Here is a 20,810-nt window from a genome sequence, read left to right on the forward strand (position 1 = left end):
GTGTTGTATAAAACAGTTCTAGTGTATGGATAAAAGCTGCTCTTTAGCTGCAGCCATATCTCTGGCTTGGGTGATGGGATCTTTAAATTAGTGGTTTACTTTAAGTGCCCTTTTCTATAAATTAATATTATTATTGTGTCCCACTCACTCTGCAAAGCAGTGATAGTTAGTCCCATGCAAATGAAATGTAAACTTTTCCTGACATTTTATCTTTTTCTATTTTTATTCAGTCATATCGCTTCCCCAAACTATAGGAAGACCTTTCTCAAGAGAGTCTCATTTAATTCCAAGGCATGTGAGACACTCCTTTTTTGCAAAGGCAAGCAGCTGATATAGCATGCTGTAGCACAAAAGGAGTAAGTTAAAATGCCAAAAAATATTTCCAGGGAAAGGGAAGTCAAAATATAGTGATATGTGTCCTGTCACTTAAAGGCCACAATCATCTTGTTCTAGTTTATGATGACATGATGCTATAAGTGATAAAGGCAATTACAAACTTAGGAACTACACTCCCATCACATTATCTCTTAACCTGCAGAGAATGTTTAAACATTTTTTTGGCTAGCAATTAACACATTGCTTAGCATGCGTTGCTCTTCTTACACCAATTTTCAACCTGTAAGCAAAGTTACTGATATATTTGGTAATAACTTCTGAAGCTGAAAGAAGGAATGTAAAAACAAATAGGTGTGACAGAAGACCTCTGGGAGAGGTGTTATTTAAAGGATACTTACTGCTGTTTGGATTGTCACCTATAATGTGGTGTCGGCCACTCCAGTACCAGAGCAGCAATGTAGCGTCGCGAGAGCCAGACACGATGTAGCAATCACCGCCAATGTAGGACTCCGACCTGGCTAGGCAAGTCACGACATCCCAGTGGCCAAACACAATCTGAGTTAATTTTCCTGGTGGAATGCAAAGTCATACAAATTCAGTTTTCTAAGGTACTTGCAGCATTTAGAAATCGTTAACTATATAATTAATATTCAGTTCAAATTCAACTTTTGTTTCATGTCCCATAATCAAAGTTCGCTCAAAGCTACAAGAAGATTAAAAAATCACAAAGATTGAACTTTTTTTTCCACCTTTTTTTTTTTTCATTCCTATTTAAGGCTGTGGTCTGTGTCAACCCATAGTCTAACCCTTATCTCTGAAAATCAAGGCAGTGCTGCAGTCTCTGAATATTAAGTGGAGTTATGGCTCCATCAGTATTTAAGCTATGGCATTAGAACAGTATTTATGAATTTCATGAGTGATATGCATAAGACTGCACATGAACTTTTCCATAATGGTGCTACATTATTATGTTAAAATGTGTATTTGTTCTATGTTAATGTCAAACTAAGGTTTACTATGATTATCACCTCCTCCTTTCCATTATTACAATTAGTTTTTAACTTCATACTGAGTGATATTAGGCTAAGTAATCAGGCAAAGCAACAAAGTATTTGCTCCTGTATCAGGATATTCAACCTAATTCCTTAATACATTAAATAAATACAGCTAGAAATAATAGATCCATGAAAAAATTGTAACAAAAATTTTGGTTAATACTTTCAATATGATAAATTTCCTGAAAATAACTATGGTTTTCAAAAGTTACTATTAATAAAACTGTATTCCATTTCCTTTTACATCCTTTATCTTCCATTAAGAAAAGTCTTAAAGTTGTCATACTGAAACAATAATGAAGGATTTTATAAATTGCCATTTATCATTTGTTGGCGTGTAAGCACAAGTATTAAATATGGTACTATTAAGACAATAGTCTTTGTCCACTTTGTGGCCCGGGAAGAACCAGAGAGCTGTATTTGAGGTCACCTGTTTCTGTGGAATAAACTCGAAAGCTCTTGTCCCAGAAACCACAGATGAGAATGTAGCGATTATCTGCCGTGACCACGAAGCAATGCGCATTGATCTGGATGCTCTGATCCACAAGGTCTGTGATCTGACGTTTGTTCACACCAGAGTTATTGGCTGTAACGAAATGCAAAACACATTTTACATGTAAGCCATTCCAACACCTTCCTGTCATCCATTTACAGGAGAAAATGAATACATTTAACTTTCAATGAACTGTGAATTTGTTGTTGAGTAAGCATTTTGAATATGAACATTTAAAGCTGTCTATATGGGTGTCAGAAATACAAAATTATTGTGAGATTTCTAGTTCCCCTTTGAATAAGAGATAAGATTTTACAGGAGATGACAATTTCTTATAAGCTGCCTGATGCACTGCATAATATGTGGTAATAATTTTAGTGCTCTGCAGAAGTAGTCCCCCCAACCAATCTGAACCAGGGGAAAGTGGTGGAAGTCCATACAAAATATGAAATCAATATTAACAATACTGCAGAGAGCCAATCCTTGCTGCTTGGTATCTCTTCTTCAGAAAACAGCTTGTATTGTGTGGCCTTGACAACCCTACTTCCCCAGATGCTTAACCAGATTAAAGACATAAGGACAATGACACCTAGAATCTCCCCAGGACACAGGGAAAAAGAATGGTTCATGAAGAATCCCACCAACCCAACTGCCAAATGGAGTTGTTTGGAAGGATACCAACAACTGAGAGTCCTCAGCTAATGTGCTCTGTCCTCCCTGTGACATAAATGACAAGATATGACAACACCATAAAATTGTGTTCCATTTCTCTATTAACTTTCTGAAACTTGAGTATATAATCTAAGTTAATTTTATCCACTCCATCCAGTCTCACTGGAGAAGAAGACATTTTTTCACAAGTCATCTCACACTGTAATAGCTGTCTAATCACTAGAACTCCAGAGGAGAATTTGCCTTTCTACAGTAGTTATGGAGGGAATCTTGAAAACTAACTTCAGTTACCTGAAGTGAGAGAGGTAAAAATCACTGGGAGAAGTATGTTTCTTTTACCATAAGAACACATATAATAATCTGATTAATGCAGATAATAATCTGATTTTTCCCTATTTTTTGGCCATTCTACTTAAACTGCTCTCAACTGCACAAAATAAGTGATTCAGCCCAAACCCCCCCACTCCATTCTATTTTAAAATTGCTTGTGGAAGTTAATATCATGTTTGCATACATTCTAAGAACACATATTTAAATTACAAGACCCTCTGTGTCCACCAGTTGAAAGAGAATGAATAGCAAATTACTCAAATTTCCAGAACAGATGGGCGCAATAGTTGTGCCTTAGCTTATGAGAGAAAAAACTAATGAGAAAATCACTGTCATTATATGAGATCAAATGAAGCACAGAGAATAAGAAAGCTCACTCTCCTGAGGTACTTCTATGTAAAACTTTCAAACGTGAATATGGACACAGACAAAAAAGGAACTTTATATCTGGCTATGTTTAAAAATGTATTTTTTTCTCAACAATGCTACAACCTTGCCTCTAAGAGCCTTCCCTCCCTATTCAAATTACTGAACTCCCTCCTCCGCCCAAATCAAATAAGTGCAATTGATGAAAATTTATGATTGTTAGGAAGTCCTGCAATCTAAAAAAATTGTCAGATGCTATTTCTCAAATAATTCACTTTCTCAAAAATCCTGGATTTTAAAAATACTATCAACTTAAAATCCAGTCTTTTCATTATTAAATCAGTATTCTAGTCAATTAAATCCAAATCAAAAAGTGAACGAAAATAAATGGATCTGCATCTACACTGACAAACATAGTGCTGGCTGTAAAACAAAAAAAAAAGCTAACTCCACAGGACCCTCACGTTTTATTTTACTAATGTGACCTGATAAGAGAACAGAATAATAGATATGGGCTGACAATGTAACTGACTTAATTGGTTGTTTCTTAAATACCAGTTGCTGGTGATGTTAATAACAAATAGCACTCATGTAATTCATTCAGTATCAAGAGTGCTTTTAGTTCTCCAGGACTGACAAGAATAAATATTTTCCTATTTTCTGTGTTAAATGAAGCATAATATACAAATATAGCTTAATCAATAATTCCTGAAAATGCCAATTTCAAATATATTGCTACATTTTCATCTTGACATACCAATCAATGGATCCATTTCAATTGGAAGATGATGGGCTTGATCCAAGGAATATCCTGGAGCTCCCCGAAGGCCTACACATGAAAGGAAGAATAAAAAACATAGAAGCATTTTGACAGGACTTTTCCAGGTTTAAAAGTTCATTATTGGATTATTATATTTTTTTAGAAAGTAAATTTTTACTATTTGCTTTATTAATATTTTAAGATGTCTTCCTCTGTGCTACACAAATATGCATTTGTTAATTCTTCCTTTATGTAAAAGTAACTATAAATGTAGAAATGTCAATTTCATTACAACTTTTGCAGCCACACACATTCACTAAATAACTAATTTAAAATAGTGTAAGAAAATTTTTTTAAAACTTTTGAGCAGAGATCTTAGCACAGAAAATAAAGTTAATTAGATTAAACATTTTTATGAGTTTCTTACATATGGAAACCTGTATGTGACAGAAACTTGGACCTTTTTATGGATTTATTTAAAATTTTCAGATGCAAAACTGTAGGCTACAGTAAATGTGCCACAATTATTCCTGTTAATTCTATTCTGAGCAGTCCTTAAGATGTTCAGATGTGCATCAGGAGCTGCAAATTTGGTGTTATCTACTCTCATGCACAGATAGCATTCCTTTGGCTCTTTTGATTATATACATTCCCTGGTGTATAAATCAGTCACTACTGAAAACACAGTTTTTGCTACATTGCACGAGAATACCCTGTATAATAGGACATACAGATTTCTGAAGGATAAAGTCCATTTTCTACTACTGCAATAGACAACTGGAAGAGGTAAATGAAAAGCTAGCTCTGCCATCTTCAGAAAAACACTTCACTAAGAACTTCTCCTTCCCTTCTTTCTGTCTCTTGTTTCAAAATCCAAGCAGTTTGAGACAGATCTTTACTGTCATTAACTTAGATTCATTCACTTCTATTACGAGAATCTCTGTAAATGCCTCCTGCTGTTTATTAATTCCAAAGTTCTACATATATTCTACAAGTGGTCTGCGCATACATTTCTGTAGATAAATCTATCCTTTATACTAGAGTTAAGCTTTATTAAAATTATATTATGGCAATAGTAGGAAATTGATTCGCCTCCTGTCCTGAATTAGTCTCCTGTAAAATAAGCAATATTGCCAAGCAGGATGTAGAAGGTAAGAAAATCATGACGATGAGGTTTGATTCGCTAAACAGTTTCATTTTCCTCTCTATTATAATATATTTAGAAAGTATTCTTTCTTTCCTTATTTATTTATTTTGCAATTTAGACCAGAGGTTTACAAATGGTGTGAAATTTACTGTATGATTGGTTCATGCCTTGAATTCTGAATCTCTGCAACATGACTTATGTTTTACGAGAGTATAAAGGAAAACTTAAAACCTTACTTTCATATGCATCATGAAGACCGACAAAGCTTCAGCTAAACTAAAGGACTTCAAATGACAGTTTTTAAGTAAACTCTTGGATTCCAGCATACTGCAATATTAATGAGATTAATTCTGTCACAGTAAAGCACGGATAGGAATTTTGGACAGTCTGAATGAGAAAGGGCTACTCCAGCACTAAACATGCTTCCTCAAATAGAGGAGACATGAATGATGATGGGTATAGAATATTTGGACAGAATCCCTGAAAAATCAAGGGAAAATAATTAGGAATTAGCCAATCAATGTTAGTCAAAGGTATATTAAAAAAACACAGGGCAGTTTCTCCACCTCTGAATCATTCCTGACATTGGAATCTTGCACTGAGGATGCTGTCACAAAATATTTCAAAAAATGTTGTGGGTTTTTTTTCACCTCTAGATTTTTACTTTTTGTTTTAAAGAAATGAGAGAAAACATTTTTTACATGCAACGCAGTTGCACCGGATGGTATATTATAAATGTTTCCAGATATAGCAGCATAAGGACTATTGCTGCAGGAAACTGCCTGAGAAAATTAAACCTCTTTCTTCCCTCATGTACCTGAAGGCCCCACCACCTATTTAGCAATGCCTGGAACAGCTTTAGCACTTGCATGCCCAAGTGACATGGACAATCCTAATGGCAATATGGAGAGATGAACAGAGGGGCTGGAAGGGAATTTTGGGATGGCCCTGATGAATGGGCTTTTGTGAGAGAATGAGGAAACTTGTCCTCAGAATAGTTCAGTGTCTGGCTGCTTAGGCTTGCCTAGGGTCCCAGATAATCCTGCAGTGACACAGGGGAAGGCTTACAACAAGATCCTGAAATCTCTCTCAAGCAGCAGATAAGGATGTACACTCTCCAGCATGCCTGTATGTATTCCTGAAACCTGGGACATATTAATATTTGCTGTGTCGAGAGCAACAGCAGTCTCCTGAAAAGCATTATATCAAAGACTGATACTGAAGTGACCACAAATCAATTGGCTGCCATGGTGATGGGCTGCTGTTAAGGACAGTGTTTCTAGGAACGACACCAGAGAAAACAGAAGCTGTGATTATTTGACACAAACCAGAAGAAACAGTAAATTTTGGTGCACAGGCAGGTGAGTGAGCTAAATTGCACTCAAAATTAAAGCTGCATTGTTGAGGTCTTCACATTTGAATGAAAGGTGCCTGTGAGGACCTACCTACTGTGTTGTGCCACCGATTGACTGCAAACAGCCTGCTGCAAGTGACGGTCACCACGGCAGGGATGGTCAGGTGGGGCAGCGTGTTGGCTGCCACATGTGTGACAGGGGAATTTGATGGGAACTTCAGCACCATGATGACATCCTGCTGCATCTGATCTTTAAACATGAGGGGGCTCTGTGGAAGGAAACACTGTTGAGTAGAAAGGAGAAGAGAGCAGAAGAAAACAGAAGGGATAACACAATTAGTGAGGAGGTTGGAGGGAAAACGAGGTTAAAAAAGAGCAGGCAAGCATGTGCACATACAGGGAAAACAACACTACCTGTGCATCTACTCTAGTGATGGAGGAGAGCAAGATCACAAGCTATTATTGGAACATTACATGAGGATAAATAGAGAATAGGTATGTCGAGGGTTATCATTATAGGATACAAAATGACCATTAGCATTAATTAGCATACAGTAAAATGTAAAATTATTCAGTAGTTAATATTCATAAACTAGAGATATGTCTTAATGAGTTAATCAATTAATACATAATATATACTAATTCTCTAAACCACAATAGTTGAAAAAATAAATTTTAAGAATGACTCAAAAACTCACAGATATTTCTCTTTATTAATTCTTTCTCCATATGCAATCCAGCACTTCCAAACATAGACAATTTAATTCTATGTAAAGCATATGCTTATTAGGGAGTCTGTATCCTAATAAGGTTTGAATAACCTAAGCCCGTTTCATGATTCTACAAATGACACAATTGTTTGTACAAAGACAAGGATAGCTATTGAGTACTGATTTTAAGGGGTTTTTTTCAGCCACTGTTATAACAAAATGAACTACTTCTAAAAATTGAAATATTCTTTTCTGCTGACCACCTATATAGATAATATATTAAAAAATATTATCCATATCTTAAGAATGTAAAATAAATATTACCTAAGTTTGACTTGTACACACTTAAAATAATACAACAACCACTTCTGGATCAATTTCCACTTTCACAGTGTACAGCTAGATGGACAGATTTCCTTACAGATAGATAAAATGGTTGAAACTACTGCATGTGTTACTGTTGATTTACAAAGCTTAAAAAAAATCTGGCTCTAAGCATTTTATCAAAGGCACTCAGGGCACAGAAATCTGTCTTGTTCAGTCTGGCTATTTCATACGATTCTTTGCAGGAAGCATAGAGAAGAATGTGATGGAAATGAATTTTGGAGTTTGAATTGAAACTCAAAATATACATTTCATTCTCCCGGGGGAATGGACGGGAGGATTCCAGCATGATTTGAACTCCAATACTTCATTTTTGTCAAGCAGACATTGTTCATAAATCAGCCCCTAACAATGCATCCTTTAAAACAAAACAACATACTCATTCTAAGGGAAGCCTGCAGCCCACCACTTGCAGAAACAAGAACATGAATATGTATTTATCAAGTTTATATTTTTTAAGACGGGGCCTTCTTATACCAAATTAGTAAGGAAAATTCAGGCCTATATGAAGCTAAAGCTAGTCACCTAGCTCTGCTCCTTGTTCCTGTGATTTGCTGCTACCCAAAGCAAGTATAGTTGCACGGGCAATGGGGGCCATTAACAGTATTGCTTTAATGAGTACTTTATGACCTACAAGGGATCCTAAGGTTCAAAGGGAATGCATTCCCAGCCAGCAGTCATGTCTCACCAGGTGCATGGCAGAGCTCCGAGGTGGATGGGGCTCAATGAGCAACTGGGATGGCGTCTGTCCAAAGTTCTGTATCTGCGCCTCCATGGCCTGCGGGCAAAGGAGAGGGACTGTCAGGAGCAATATATGTCAAGGAGAGAGGTCAACACACTGTGTGACAATGCAGGCATATCCCAAGTCAGCCATGAAAAAAGTCCAGAAAATTCACCCGGTGCTCTCCTCCCAGGCTGCAGACTCATCCAAGTGTTAGTATTTTGTAGACAAGCTTTGCTTCTCCTTTCAAGCATGCTTCAGTTAACCAACTAACCATTCTCATCTCCAGTAACTGGCGTTATATGTGAAAATGTTAACCTGTGAGGACATGCAGTTCAGGTCTTGAGAGAGCTTTTGGGTTTTTTGGCATTAAAAAGAACATATATACCTTAATAAAGTCCTTTGTAAGGAGGAAAGTATGAGGATCTCTAATAAAATAAGCATCTGGAATCTTAAATGGGGGGAAAGAAAAGAAAACTGAGAAATAAAATTTACGTATGAAATATAATATTAAAAAAAGTACTATTTCTACAACATTAGTAGGTGAAAACAAAAAAATACTAGAAACAAATCTTGTCAGGCACATTAAGACTAATGTAGAAATCTTTCCAATTTGCATATATTCAAGGAATATTTATTTCATCCTTAATTTTATTGCATTTTTTCATGGGCTTTCAGGCTTCACGGGTTAGAAATGAAAACTTTGCAATTTAAATGCATTCTTTAACTCAAGTCTAATTTCAGAATAAATCTTGACTAATTCTCTAGGTAATAGAATACAGCACATATACTGAAATTCTTCTGCTACTCAAACAGTTAATTCAAACAAAAATATATCTAAGATATATTCTTAAAAACTTTGACAAAATATTGTTACTTGTAGAAACAATACTGTTAGAGAATACTCCTTATTTTTCAGGCAGGTATTATTTTATCTGACCTTGTAAAATCAAGAATAAAGCATTCATAGAAAACTAAACTGTCAGATTTTGAAATGCACAGTGCATTATGTACCTATATATATACTGTAGCCTGAACTACTGACCCTTAATATTTTTATTGTGAGCTTTATGAATTTTTCATTGGCTACACAGAATTTACATGAAAACCCACCAAAACCATTACTATCTTGGTAAATTTTGTGATTTCTTTCACATATAAAGCAGTAAGAAGCACCATTAACACTTCTGGATACAGAAGAATCCTTTTAATGTAATATTTTGTCATTCCTACAATGACAAAAGCCCATCTGTGCTTTCCTCCACTTCACAGCATAGATGTAAGAACAGATGTCAGAGAGAGATTTCCTAACAGGTCACTGATGTCCACCAATCTTAATGCCCTAGACTGACAGGTATATAATGGAATACCACAAACAAACATTTGCTGAAAAAGAAACTTAATGCAAAGTCCAGTCAAGCAGCTGAAGGATGTTCAATGGATTGCAGCCCCAGAACATTTGATGCTGTAATTATACCGGTACAGGTGATTTCTTGTTTGTTGACAAATTCAGAGTGAGCTTCAGCCTCCAAGGCACAGAGTGTTTTTTAGGAACTTGTGAGCATCTCAGGTTTTATTAACATAATTTAATGATGAATTAATTTAAAATCACAGATGACTTTTATACAAAACCAACACATTTGGGTGGCATATGTGTATATATGTGTAAATGCCCATACAGCAGCTATCTATAATGTACCATGCAAGCAGTATCTCTTTACACAATGTGAAAATATCTTCACTCATGCAGACATTTTTTATACAGGAATACAAAATTCACTTCAAGTCACATAAAGATATTATTCTCTATTGCATTCAGTACTTCAGAACTGACTTGCCAGGTGAGAAGGGAAAGGAATTATACTTGTTTGTGAATTTAATTTTCAAAATTACAATTAATAATATAAACAATATCAATATATATCAGCATAATATATATTCCCACACATATCTGTTAATATTTTCAAAAAAGTAATTTGCATTTTGTTTTTTTTTTTAAATAATTATCAAGGTTAATTTAATTCTAATTTTTGAAAGAATTCTGTGTTGAAATAAGAGTGTGAATTGTATTTGGCAGCAAGAATGAAAAAAACCCAGATCTTCCTCTCCTACCCTTTATAGTGATCCCTTAAATGATACTTATGTTCTCTCACAGGAGCACTGAAATGAATTATTAATTTTTTTTCAATGCAGTCCAGTTCTAATTTACACATTTACTTTCACGTTGTCCGGTCTTGGCAAATTCTGATTGTCTGTAAATTCTGCACAAATAAATTTTACTGGCTTTCCCTCTCAGTTCAAATAGATTTATGGGGGCAATAGAGGAGGAGAAAGAGAAGCAGAATACAATAATAAACTCACATGAATTTTTCAGATTATGAGGAATGGACACTCAAAATGTAATGATCAAAAAGCAGCTGTTATTTTACAGCTGAAGATGTGCTCACATACTCTATGCTCCCATAATTTTAAAACATTTAAATAAATGTCAAGTCTTTTTTTAACCAGAACAAATGCAGAACCAAGACCTTGATATTCAGGGAATATTGAATATTTTTGCTGTCCCCCACCCCATGGATAGTAATGTTATCCTTTTCAGTCAAAATACCATTTGTAAAACTGACACCTCTTAGAGGCATTAAAAAAACTGAACAGTATTTATTTAAAAATACTCATAACATTCAGCTACTGCACTGAGACTACAGTCTGCACAACACCACGGCTATGCACAGCTACCACTGGTATTGCTCTCTGGAGCTCACAATACTCACAAAGGACAGAAAAACCTTGTCAAAACTTAACACAGAAGATAAACATAAGCACACAGAGATAAAGTAACTGGCCCAAGGGTATTCCTAATGCTGCCTCCTATCAGATAACTTGACACAAAATGAAAAGCAGGTACAAAGCAGATCTGTGAATAATAATGTAATACATTGATTTGTTTACAAAGGAACTCTGTCTGTATCTAAAACTAATCTGAAACCTGGTAAGTGTATACCATGGTTTTTCTTAAACTGTAAATCATCAAACTTATGGTCTTAAACATTTCATTGTAATTAATCAATTCTTTTTCTCCCATCAGATCTTCAGTATTGTGTGCAAAGTGCCACACCACTCTCTGAGACATACATTCTAATCAATTTAATAAAAATTTTAATAAAATCAAGTTTATTCTTTTTTCACCTTCAAATAGCCTTCATGCAGAAACAATATAAGCTTGGAATTCAATGGCTGCCAGATTTAGAGCTTTCAGAACAGCAAAATGGCAATTATATTAGTTTTCTCTTCCTTAATAAGGTGTTGCAGAAAAGCTATTTAGTGAGCTGATTTGAGATTCCCTACTGTTTTTAATACACATAAAATGAGATTTTTACTCCAGACACTTCAGGGAGTATCTGCTAGGATATGATCATATATTCAGAAAAATAAAATGGCTCTTAGCATATTATTTCATAATAATAGGTCGAAATGAGGAAAAAAAAAATCTGCAAACTTGCTGGCAATTCCAAGTCTAGAATTAGTCCATCTCACACAAGCTGATTTATACACTCAAACAAAACACAACATCATAGGACTTAATAATGGTCATTTAAAAGTAATATAAACAAATATCTATTATATATTTGCATGTATTTTGGTCAAGAAATCAATATATCAGATAATCAAATCTTATTAATTATACAATGATCAATATCCTCAATGTATTTTGCTCAAAGAAAATAATTTATTGGTTTCCAATTTTTATGCTTAAAGGTAGACTGCCCATTCACAACGACATTGGGATGCTGTCCTGCACCCTGGAGGATGAGGCCTTAGTGTCTGTTTCCTATGGAATGTAGAGTTCAATACATCTGCTTTGCTCATTATTCAGTCTACTGAAGCTTCTAGGTTTATTTCTTAATTCTGATTGAAATAAATACAAGCATATTAATAAAAATATTCATGCACTCTCTTTCTTTAGGTGTAAGAATTACTTTTAGTGGTCAAAGGCAATGCCCCCACCAGGAAGAAGTGGAACAACAGAAACAGAGAGGCACAGGAAAAGAGAAGAGAAGAGAAGAGAAGAGAAGAGAAGAGAAGAGAAGAGAAGAGAAGAGAAGAGAAGAGAAGAGAAGAGAAGAGAAGAGAAGAGAAGAGAAGAGAAGAGAAGAGAAGAGAAGAGAAGAGAGGAGAAAAGAGAAGAGAAGAGAAGAGAAGAGAAGAGAAGAGAAGAGAAGAGAGAGAAGAGAAGAGAAGAGAAGAGAAGAGAAGAGAAGAGAAGAGAAGAGAAGAGAAGAGAAGAGAAGAGAAGAGAAGAGAAGAGAAGAGAAGAGAAGAGAAGAGAAGAGAAGAGAAGAAGAGGGAAGATTCTTTTCAGTTAAAAGGAATCTACAGTGATCACCCTGATCAACACCTGACTGCTGACCAAAAGCTAAAGCCTGTTGTTAAGGGCTGTCCTGGGTTGTAGTGTAGGATGTACACAAAGTATTTATTCTATCACCATCTTCATGAACTGTTAAAACCAAGTGGGGCAGTGTTGGGGTGTCTTCTGCTAATGGCCCATCAACGCCTTGCCCATGACTCACAGGTAACTCCCTCCAGGAGTTATCTCTGTTTAATGGGCCATCAAGGACCCACTTCACACTCATCATCCCATTGTGAGATGCTCTGCCCAGGGGGAGGAGCCAAGCATTCCCACCTGGATATAATCTGGGATTTGGAACAGTACAAGCAGCCCTTACCCACTGGATTCCCAGAGGACCAGAGCTACCAGACCTTTCTACAGGATCACTGCTTCAGGAAGAGCACCTCACCTGGACTGCTTCCACCATCCTGCTCAGGTTGTATTCTGACTCTGTCAGTGGTCCTTTGTGTTATTGCATTTATTTTATTTTATTTTTACCTTTTTACCTTTCTTCTTATTAAATTGTATCTCTGACTTGGAGCCTCTCACTCGTTTTGCTTTCAAACCACAACAATGCACTGTCCAAAAGCCTCTTAAACTCTCACAGACTCACATCAGCTGTGTCTGTATTAAGCCTGTTCCACTGGATGATCAATCTCTCAGTAAAGAAATGCTTCTTACTGTCCAGTCCATACTTTCCCATGTCCAGCTTTGAACTATTCACATGTTCTGTCACATATACCAAGGAGAAGAAGCATGTTCCTCTTGAAGAAGCCCTGCTGAATACATGTCCAGAGCAGGGTTTTCCCACCAGGCTGGCTCTACCAGGAGCTGCAGACCCCAACAGTGACTGACCTCTGTGAGCTGCACCCCTGGAACATTCAGCTTCTGTGGCTTGGGAGCCAATTCACACACTTCAGAGCTACTCTGCAGCTGAATGAAAGTGTGGCAAATAGGGGTGGTTGGCATATTCATTTCAGAAGCACAGTCCAAATCTAAATGCAAAAGCTAGGACTGACTCATCTGAAACATCACAGAAATTAAGGTTTTGTTTGCTTGTTGACATACCTTTGCAAAAAAGGATAAGCCATGAAGCAGTTTATTTTTAACATAGTTTTTCTCTAAAAAAAATCTTAAGAAATGCAGATAAAATCACCAAGCAAGATATTAACAGTCTGTTTCATTTGTAAAATCCCTTTGCTGAGAGAGATGCCTGGTGATTTACCTAACACAAGAAACATAAAAGCATGAGCACTTTTACTATAAATCATGAAGAGAAGAAAGAAATTCCTAAATATCCGACTGTGCTGCAGATAGACAGTATTTTTATTCTTATGTGAAGTACCCCTGTTTAATTAATCTTCACTGATTACCACACTGAACAGTAAAATTTTCAAAATTTTTACCTTTCTCTATATTTTTATTACATTTTAAAAAACATGTTCAAGCTTCTTACTAGTAATTCCCATAATCCTGGTGTGTTTTATTCTTTGTTACCTCATTGAAATTTTTCTATAATCCATTTTCCCCTGTGCATGGGGACTGGGTCCAATAAAGAGTGAAAATCTATAGGCATTTGACAAATATGCACCACAACAATAGTCATCCCATACTGCCGTTTCTGAAGGTTTATTTCATTTTTGCATCCAAGTAAACATAGGAATCCTGTATGTACTCTCCCTCCTGTGCAGCCACCACACTCAACAGCCCCCAAGCACTGTCTTCTTCAGAGCAAATAAGATTGACAGCCCTTTGGTGGGTAGCATAAACAGCTTGAAGTGTTTTTGTTTTGTATGAGTGGTGGGAGATATTGCTTTTTTCTTTGCATCTATAGATGTTAAGCAGCATCAATATCTTCAGGATTTTTGATAAGTTGATTAAGAGTATTGAATTCCATTTTATTACTGTATGTTTGAAGGAAAGAAGTGCTGTAGTTTAAACACAAGCAATGACTCAACTGCTCTGGAGGCTTCAGTACAGTCAGTTATTTAATCAGGATACTCAAGGGACTGAAAGATGGGCACTGAAATGGATTTTCTCCACAGGTCACTACTTTATTAATTTAACAATGGAGAAGGGGCATCCTTAAGCTCATTCCTCTCACAGGAGGTATCTCACTGGATCCTGTGTGCAATTAAATGGCTCCCTAGCAGAACAACCAACAGCTCAAAGCTGAGCTTCAGCTTCCCCCCAGACCTGTCCAGCCCTGAACTTCTCATTCCTCTGTGTAATGAGAGATTGCTATGAAAGGAATGAGAATGTGAAAGGTAAGATCTCCCATTCTCTTTGCAGGCATGAGTCACATTGATGATCCTGTTTGTCTCAGGGAGTGCTGCCAAATAGCTCTCACATTCTCCTCATGAAGCTACTAATTGTGATACCTAGTTCTCCCCTCTCTCACCTTTACATCTCTCTCATCCTTGCCCCTGGTACTCCAATATGACTCTCATGACAAAAAAAAATATTTTAAACACTCTGTCAGCTTACCATTTGGCTAAGGACTGCAAGTGGGAAATAAATTCAATACATCTCACAAAGACAGAGCAGATGAAACAAAAATACCATAAAGATGAATATCCTGCAGGCAGGACAGGTTTAGCTAAAAGTGTTCCTTACCCTTTCATGCATTCTCTCACTAGCAAACTTTCCACGTGCCAGAGCAGAAATGCTTCCATTCCCCTGAAAATTGTGGAGAACTTCCTTAGGCTGAAAAGGCCTGATATCAAGGAATTAAGTGCTCCCTCCCTTCCTAACTATGTCAGAAGGAAAAGAAAAATCTTACAATTTTTCTCATTCTTGTCGCTTCCAACTCTGCCTGGAACAAAGGAATTTAGCACTGATATAACAAAATTCTCCCATTAAATTACACTAAATTACACTAAAACCCCAAAAAATCTGTCATACTCTTAAGCAAAAAGATTTTACTCCAAATTCCTCTGACAAGGTCTGTGTTATTATTGGGGCATCTCAGGCCACACTTCTTGTTTCATCACATTCTTTTTACAGCTCTGATAATTTTTTTAAATGAGAGTCTTGCTCCCAGTCCATGAAAAACAATTCCACTGCCTTTTCTTCATGCTGTTTGCCTGTTTAAAAAGCCAAATATGGAGCATCCCTTTGCTTTTAGAGTTCATGCTGTGCACAGCTCTAAACATATCCTGGAACTGAAGAAAGTAATATATTTATTTATATTTTTGTTTACAAATACATTCAAATTTTTTCTCTTTTTTTTTTCTCTTTTTTTTCCCTCTTTTGTATAGTCTAGCCTAGACTTGAGTATTTCAGCTGGAATGTACCTACAACAACATTTGGTCCAACTGCCTGACCACTTCATGGCTGATCAAAAGATGAAGAATGTTGTTAAGAGCATCGTACAAATATCTCTTAAACACTGAGGCATTGGCCGCTTCTCCAGGAAGTTTGTTCCAGTGGTTGACCAAACACTCAGCAAAGAAAAGCTTTCTAATGTTAAGTATATACTTCCCCTGGCATGGCTTTGAACCATTTTCATGTGTCCCTGACTATCAGAAGGAAGAGCTCAGCATCTTCCTCTCCACTCCCCTTCCTCAGGTAGCTTTAGAAAGTAATGAGGTCATCCACCACATAAAAAAACCATTTTATTATTCTTATTTCAAGCCAGTATCATCTTCAGAATGATTGTATTTCTTATGTTCATGTTTGCAATTATTTTGTCTCATATAGATTGGTAACATTTACTGAAACTCCTGTGTTCACTGATGTCATGCCAAATGAAATCATTGCTCTGTCATCATTCTTCCAAATCTGTATTAAGTTTGTAAAACAAAATGTTGCTTTCTTTGATCAAGTTACTGAGTACAAAGATTAAAAAATATTTTACTTCTAAATTAATTTGTAAGAGATATAATAGCATGATTCAATAATTCATCAAATATGTAACTTAAGGATATAATAGTTAAGGTTTTGAAACCTAGGCAATCAGGATTTTTTATTTTTAGACACTAGAAACTGCCCTTAAATAATTTTTCAATCAGTACCTAATGAGCAACCTCAGAAACAAGGATTCCTCTTAACTTGAAAAACAATTTCATCTTTTCCAAAGACATTCATTCATTTCTTTAAGAACAACAAAAAAATTTGTTGGTTTTGGATTATAAATATTTAAGGCGACTGTCTGAAATAATTTCCCATCACCTAAACTCAACCTATATAAGGAAATACTTCCACATCCTCTTCATTATTCAGACAACAACCCTGATGGTCAGATTCAAAAGGCTAAATGGGCAAAAGCTCTACGTGATTTGTTGGGTGAGAGGCCAGTCTGGATGATCTTTCCCATCTTGTGTTTAGGTTCATGGAACAAACTTCTCTTTGACATCCTGACTCTGCAATGCAAATCACTAAAATGTAACCTGCAACATGGAATTTCCTTTCTGATACTATGCCTTTGTGTTACTCCTTTATAGGATGGTAATCAAAGCATTACAACATAGAAAATTGCAAATGTGTCCTAGTTTGTATCTGCAAACCAATCCAAACCAGATGCATTTCCTCAATGTGACTCCCATTCTATAACTCCTGTTCCTAAGAAAAAGTCCTCACTCTTAAGTCTTAGCAGGATCTGACTCTGAAAATCATGTTCCAGTCTGCCCAAACTGTTGCTTTCTTCTTGAATTTGTGTTGATGGTTTAAAGTTTCATGAAATTCAAGCTGTTCTTGTTACTTGCACTCCTTTAGAAGTTATTCTTGCCTGCATCTTTCTGTCTTCAATTTTTTTAAAAAAATCTACCATTACAGTCTTAGCTTTTGCGTATTTCTTGTCATTCCTACTCAGGAGTCTGCTTTTAAGCCAAGTGTTTCCATTATGTCATCCTTTAACTAATTTATTTTTCTCTTTTGCATATGAAATACAAGACAGGGTGATGAAATCTTAATTCATATTTTTAGATCTTTGGGATGGTTGTCTGCTGCTTTGTTTTTGTTTTTTGTTTTTTTTTCAACAGAGGAAACTTATGAAACACACATTGCTTTTTAAAAAGCCTCCTAGGATTCTAAGTGCACTACCTTTAATAATGGTTATTTCAAGGCTTTTCTAAAGCACAAATAAATTCATTATATTTTCTTGAGTAAGAAATAAAAAGTCTTGTGAATTTTTAAATACAGGTTCTCTTCTCACTGAAACCACTACAGATTTTCAAAGTCTACAAAAGATAAAGTAAAAGAATAAATAAATAAAAAAAAAATAACAAAATTGTCACTATCATTCTTTAGTTGGCAGTCACTAAAATTTAGAGACATTTAAAAAAAATACAAAACTGCTGCTTCTGTCTGGGATGCTACAATTGTTTCCACATGTGAAAGGCAGTGTGCGGCAGCAAAAAAGACTGGAATTCCAGCTGTGCCCGGCTAAAAATTGCCAGTAGTACTTTTCAATACACCATCTACTGCATTTAGAAGTCTGCTAAATTTTACAAGTCCAAAGTACATAAAATAAAGTCTCAGTTTTTGTTTAGACATGCCTAATTAGAATAAGCTACACAATATCTCAATGAATTCACTAGTTAAAAAATAAGTCCCAAAGGTCAAGTCTAAAAAAAGCCATAAAGTTTTGGGAAGGCCACAAATACAATTTCTCTCCATTAACCATCCCAAGAGCTGTCTGTTCCTGTCATAATTCCCTCATTTCCATAAAGCTTCCAATGACTTCCTTTCTAGCCCTTTCTCTTCCTCCTCCTCCGCAACAAAAGCTCCAAATGTCTATTCTACCCTTTTCCTCTCTTTGTTGTTCGTTTTTCTTATCCTGCTCCCTCTCTCAAGAAGACAGGAATTGTGTAAATGCCCACCTTCCCACGCAATTCCATTTCCTCTCCTTCATCCCTCATTATTATTTCTTTTCAGACAGAGAGGCTGCTCACCCTGACCTGTCCAGTTAAACTCTATGGCATCATGTGCAAGATTTTATTCTGGACAAAACTTGATATGGCTTTTGGTTCTATTATTTAAAAATAATTTTTAAAAGATCTTATTCTCACACATCACTGATCCATAATTTACACTGACTAGAATGCTGAGCTGTAAGCAGAACCTAGTTATTCTGTGGAAATGAAGACAGTGGTATTACACACTCATAGTCCTACAATAGTAAAGCTCCAGATCCTGTGCAGGAGTAAAGATGCTCTAAAAGAGAGAAAGCATTGGTGAAAAATTTCTTGTTACTTTCTTCTCCAGTGAAGCAGAAGAAAAGAACTGCTACTGTCCATGAATATCTCTTGGAGAAAAATATATGAAGCAAACTGCAGACTGGACAAACCAGAAAAACTGAGCATCTTTGTATTTCATAGCCTGGCCTGGAAAGAAGAAGCAGTCAGCCTAACTTCCACTCACAGCTCTCAACAGGCCAATGCAGCAAGTGAAAAAAAAAACCTGGTATTTTTGAGGAAACACTGGGATTGAATAATTCTGAAGGATCCCTGAATTTCAAGATGGATGACTATTTCATGGGCCATGAATGGTCACAGAAGCAGAAAGTACCTGGCTTGCTGCTTCCCACACAGCTGCCAGAAAAAAAGGAAAAATCAGGATGAGAATAAAATACAAGCACCCTAGGCTTGTTAAGTCCTTGGGGAGTCATTGGGATTGAAGCCAAGGAAGTAGTATTGGGCTATTTCCCCTGGTTTTCAGAGATGCTTGTGTCATCCAAATAATGTACTGCCTCTTAAACACTGCAAAATTTTACTCTGCGCAGATAGAAGAGAAATTTTTTTGTGACCTCATCAGGTTGAATTCTATTTATTTGCTCTCCTCATCTTTTGTTTTGTTTAAGACGCTATGTTTTTAATTGTCATTTTTAGGAGCACAGAGTCCTTTAAGCATGGGCATCGTATTCATTAAAAGGCAACAGTAATACCAATAGGAGTTTTTACTGAAACTTTTAAGCTTCATTCATTTTTTTCTAATTAATTTTTTTTTTTAACTAAGAGCTTTCACAGTGCCTGCTTACAGATGATTTTAACTATTTTTTTATTTTAACTGCTAAATTGTGAGCCTCTAAAAATATCAATTAAATCTTAAAAAAATAAACAATAAATGTATGTAAAGTTTCTGCAATAATGACAAGCCTAGTTTGGGAGAGAATTATTTTTTAAAGAACAAAAATACATCAATACTTCCACCTCTTCTATGATTTTTCTGTCCATTGACTGGATTTATCCTTTTTTTAAGAAAAAGTCCAAGTTTTTTCCTCACTCTTCTTCCACTTCAGCTACATTTCCCTCCTCTATACTTTCCTCCTTTTGTCTTAGAAAATACACGTTTGCATTCTTTTCTGTAAAGCTACTACACATTTTGTGTCACTTTCTGACAAATTTGGCAATATAAGAAATACAAAAAGGACTGTGAATATTTAGGACAATATTTAATTTGTGTGACTTGGGGTCAATTACTTCAACTGGGTTTGGTTGTAGAAACTGTAGCAAACTATGCTTGCTGGATAGAAATCTATACAGGGTAGATGCTCAGGACATCTACTAACCACAGATTTTAAACCCATTGACTTGGGTGTACTTAAATCAACAAAGGATCAGCCACTCAAACAGGGTCTTGAACAATGAAGAGCTCCAATGACCAGGCTGTCTCGAAAAATTTTCATCCATAATCTATCAATTAAAAAATCCCCCCAAACCAAATTCTACATTAATTTTTCAGAAAAAAAATTGTAAATATATTACTAAATTAAAATGGAAAAAAAGCACATAGAATGGAAGTTAATGTAATCAAGGGAGGCACATATTAATGCAGTTACAAAGCAGTTGTTTTCATGTTAAGCTTGAAGTTATCACCATAACAAAACATAACAGAATAAAAGATACAGGTGAAAAAAGTTACAATTTTTCTATCTTCCCACATTGTACATTCTTCCTAAAAATCATTTTCACAGTATTTGCTCATTCTAGTTTGAGGTGATCCATTAAATGACGCTTCTACAATATCTCTTACGAGATGTGTACAGTGAAATTAAAGCCTATAGACCTTTGGATATAGCCTATAGACCTTTGGAAATTTCTTCCATTATGTCTAAACTGTCACATCTGAATTTGCCCCTGTAAGTGCTAGTTAA

General features: G+C 35.8%; 1 protein-coding gene across 1 annotated transcript in view; it reads right to left on the reverse strand.

Annotated features, from left to right (window-relative positions):
* Window positions 1-20,810, reverse strand: part of NBEA (neurobeachin) — a 453,768-nt gene that overhangs the window by 14,572 nt on the left and 418,386 nt on the right. Inside the window, exons 49-53 of the mRNA XM_083884753.1 lie at window positions 8,296-8,385; window positions 6,605-6,797; window positions 4,010-4,081; window positions 1,822-1,977; window positions 735-905 (exon numbers count right to left, since the gene is read on the reverse strand). Coding sequence (XP_083740879.1) covers window positions 735-905; window positions 1,822-1,977; window positions 4,010-4,081; window positions 6,605-6,797; window positions 8,296-8,385 — 682 coding nt within the window. The remainder of the gene's footprint in view (window positions 1-734; window positions 906-1,821; window positions 1,978-4,009; window positions 4,082-6,604; window positions 6,798-8,295; window positions 8,386-20,810) is intronic.

Source organism: Zosterops lateralis, assembly GCF_965231275.1.
Source record: "Zosterops lateralis genome assembly, chromosome: 2".
Classification (NCBI taxonomy): Eukaryota; Metazoa; Chordata; class Aves; order Passeriformes; family Zosteropidae; genus Zosterops; species Zosterops lateralis.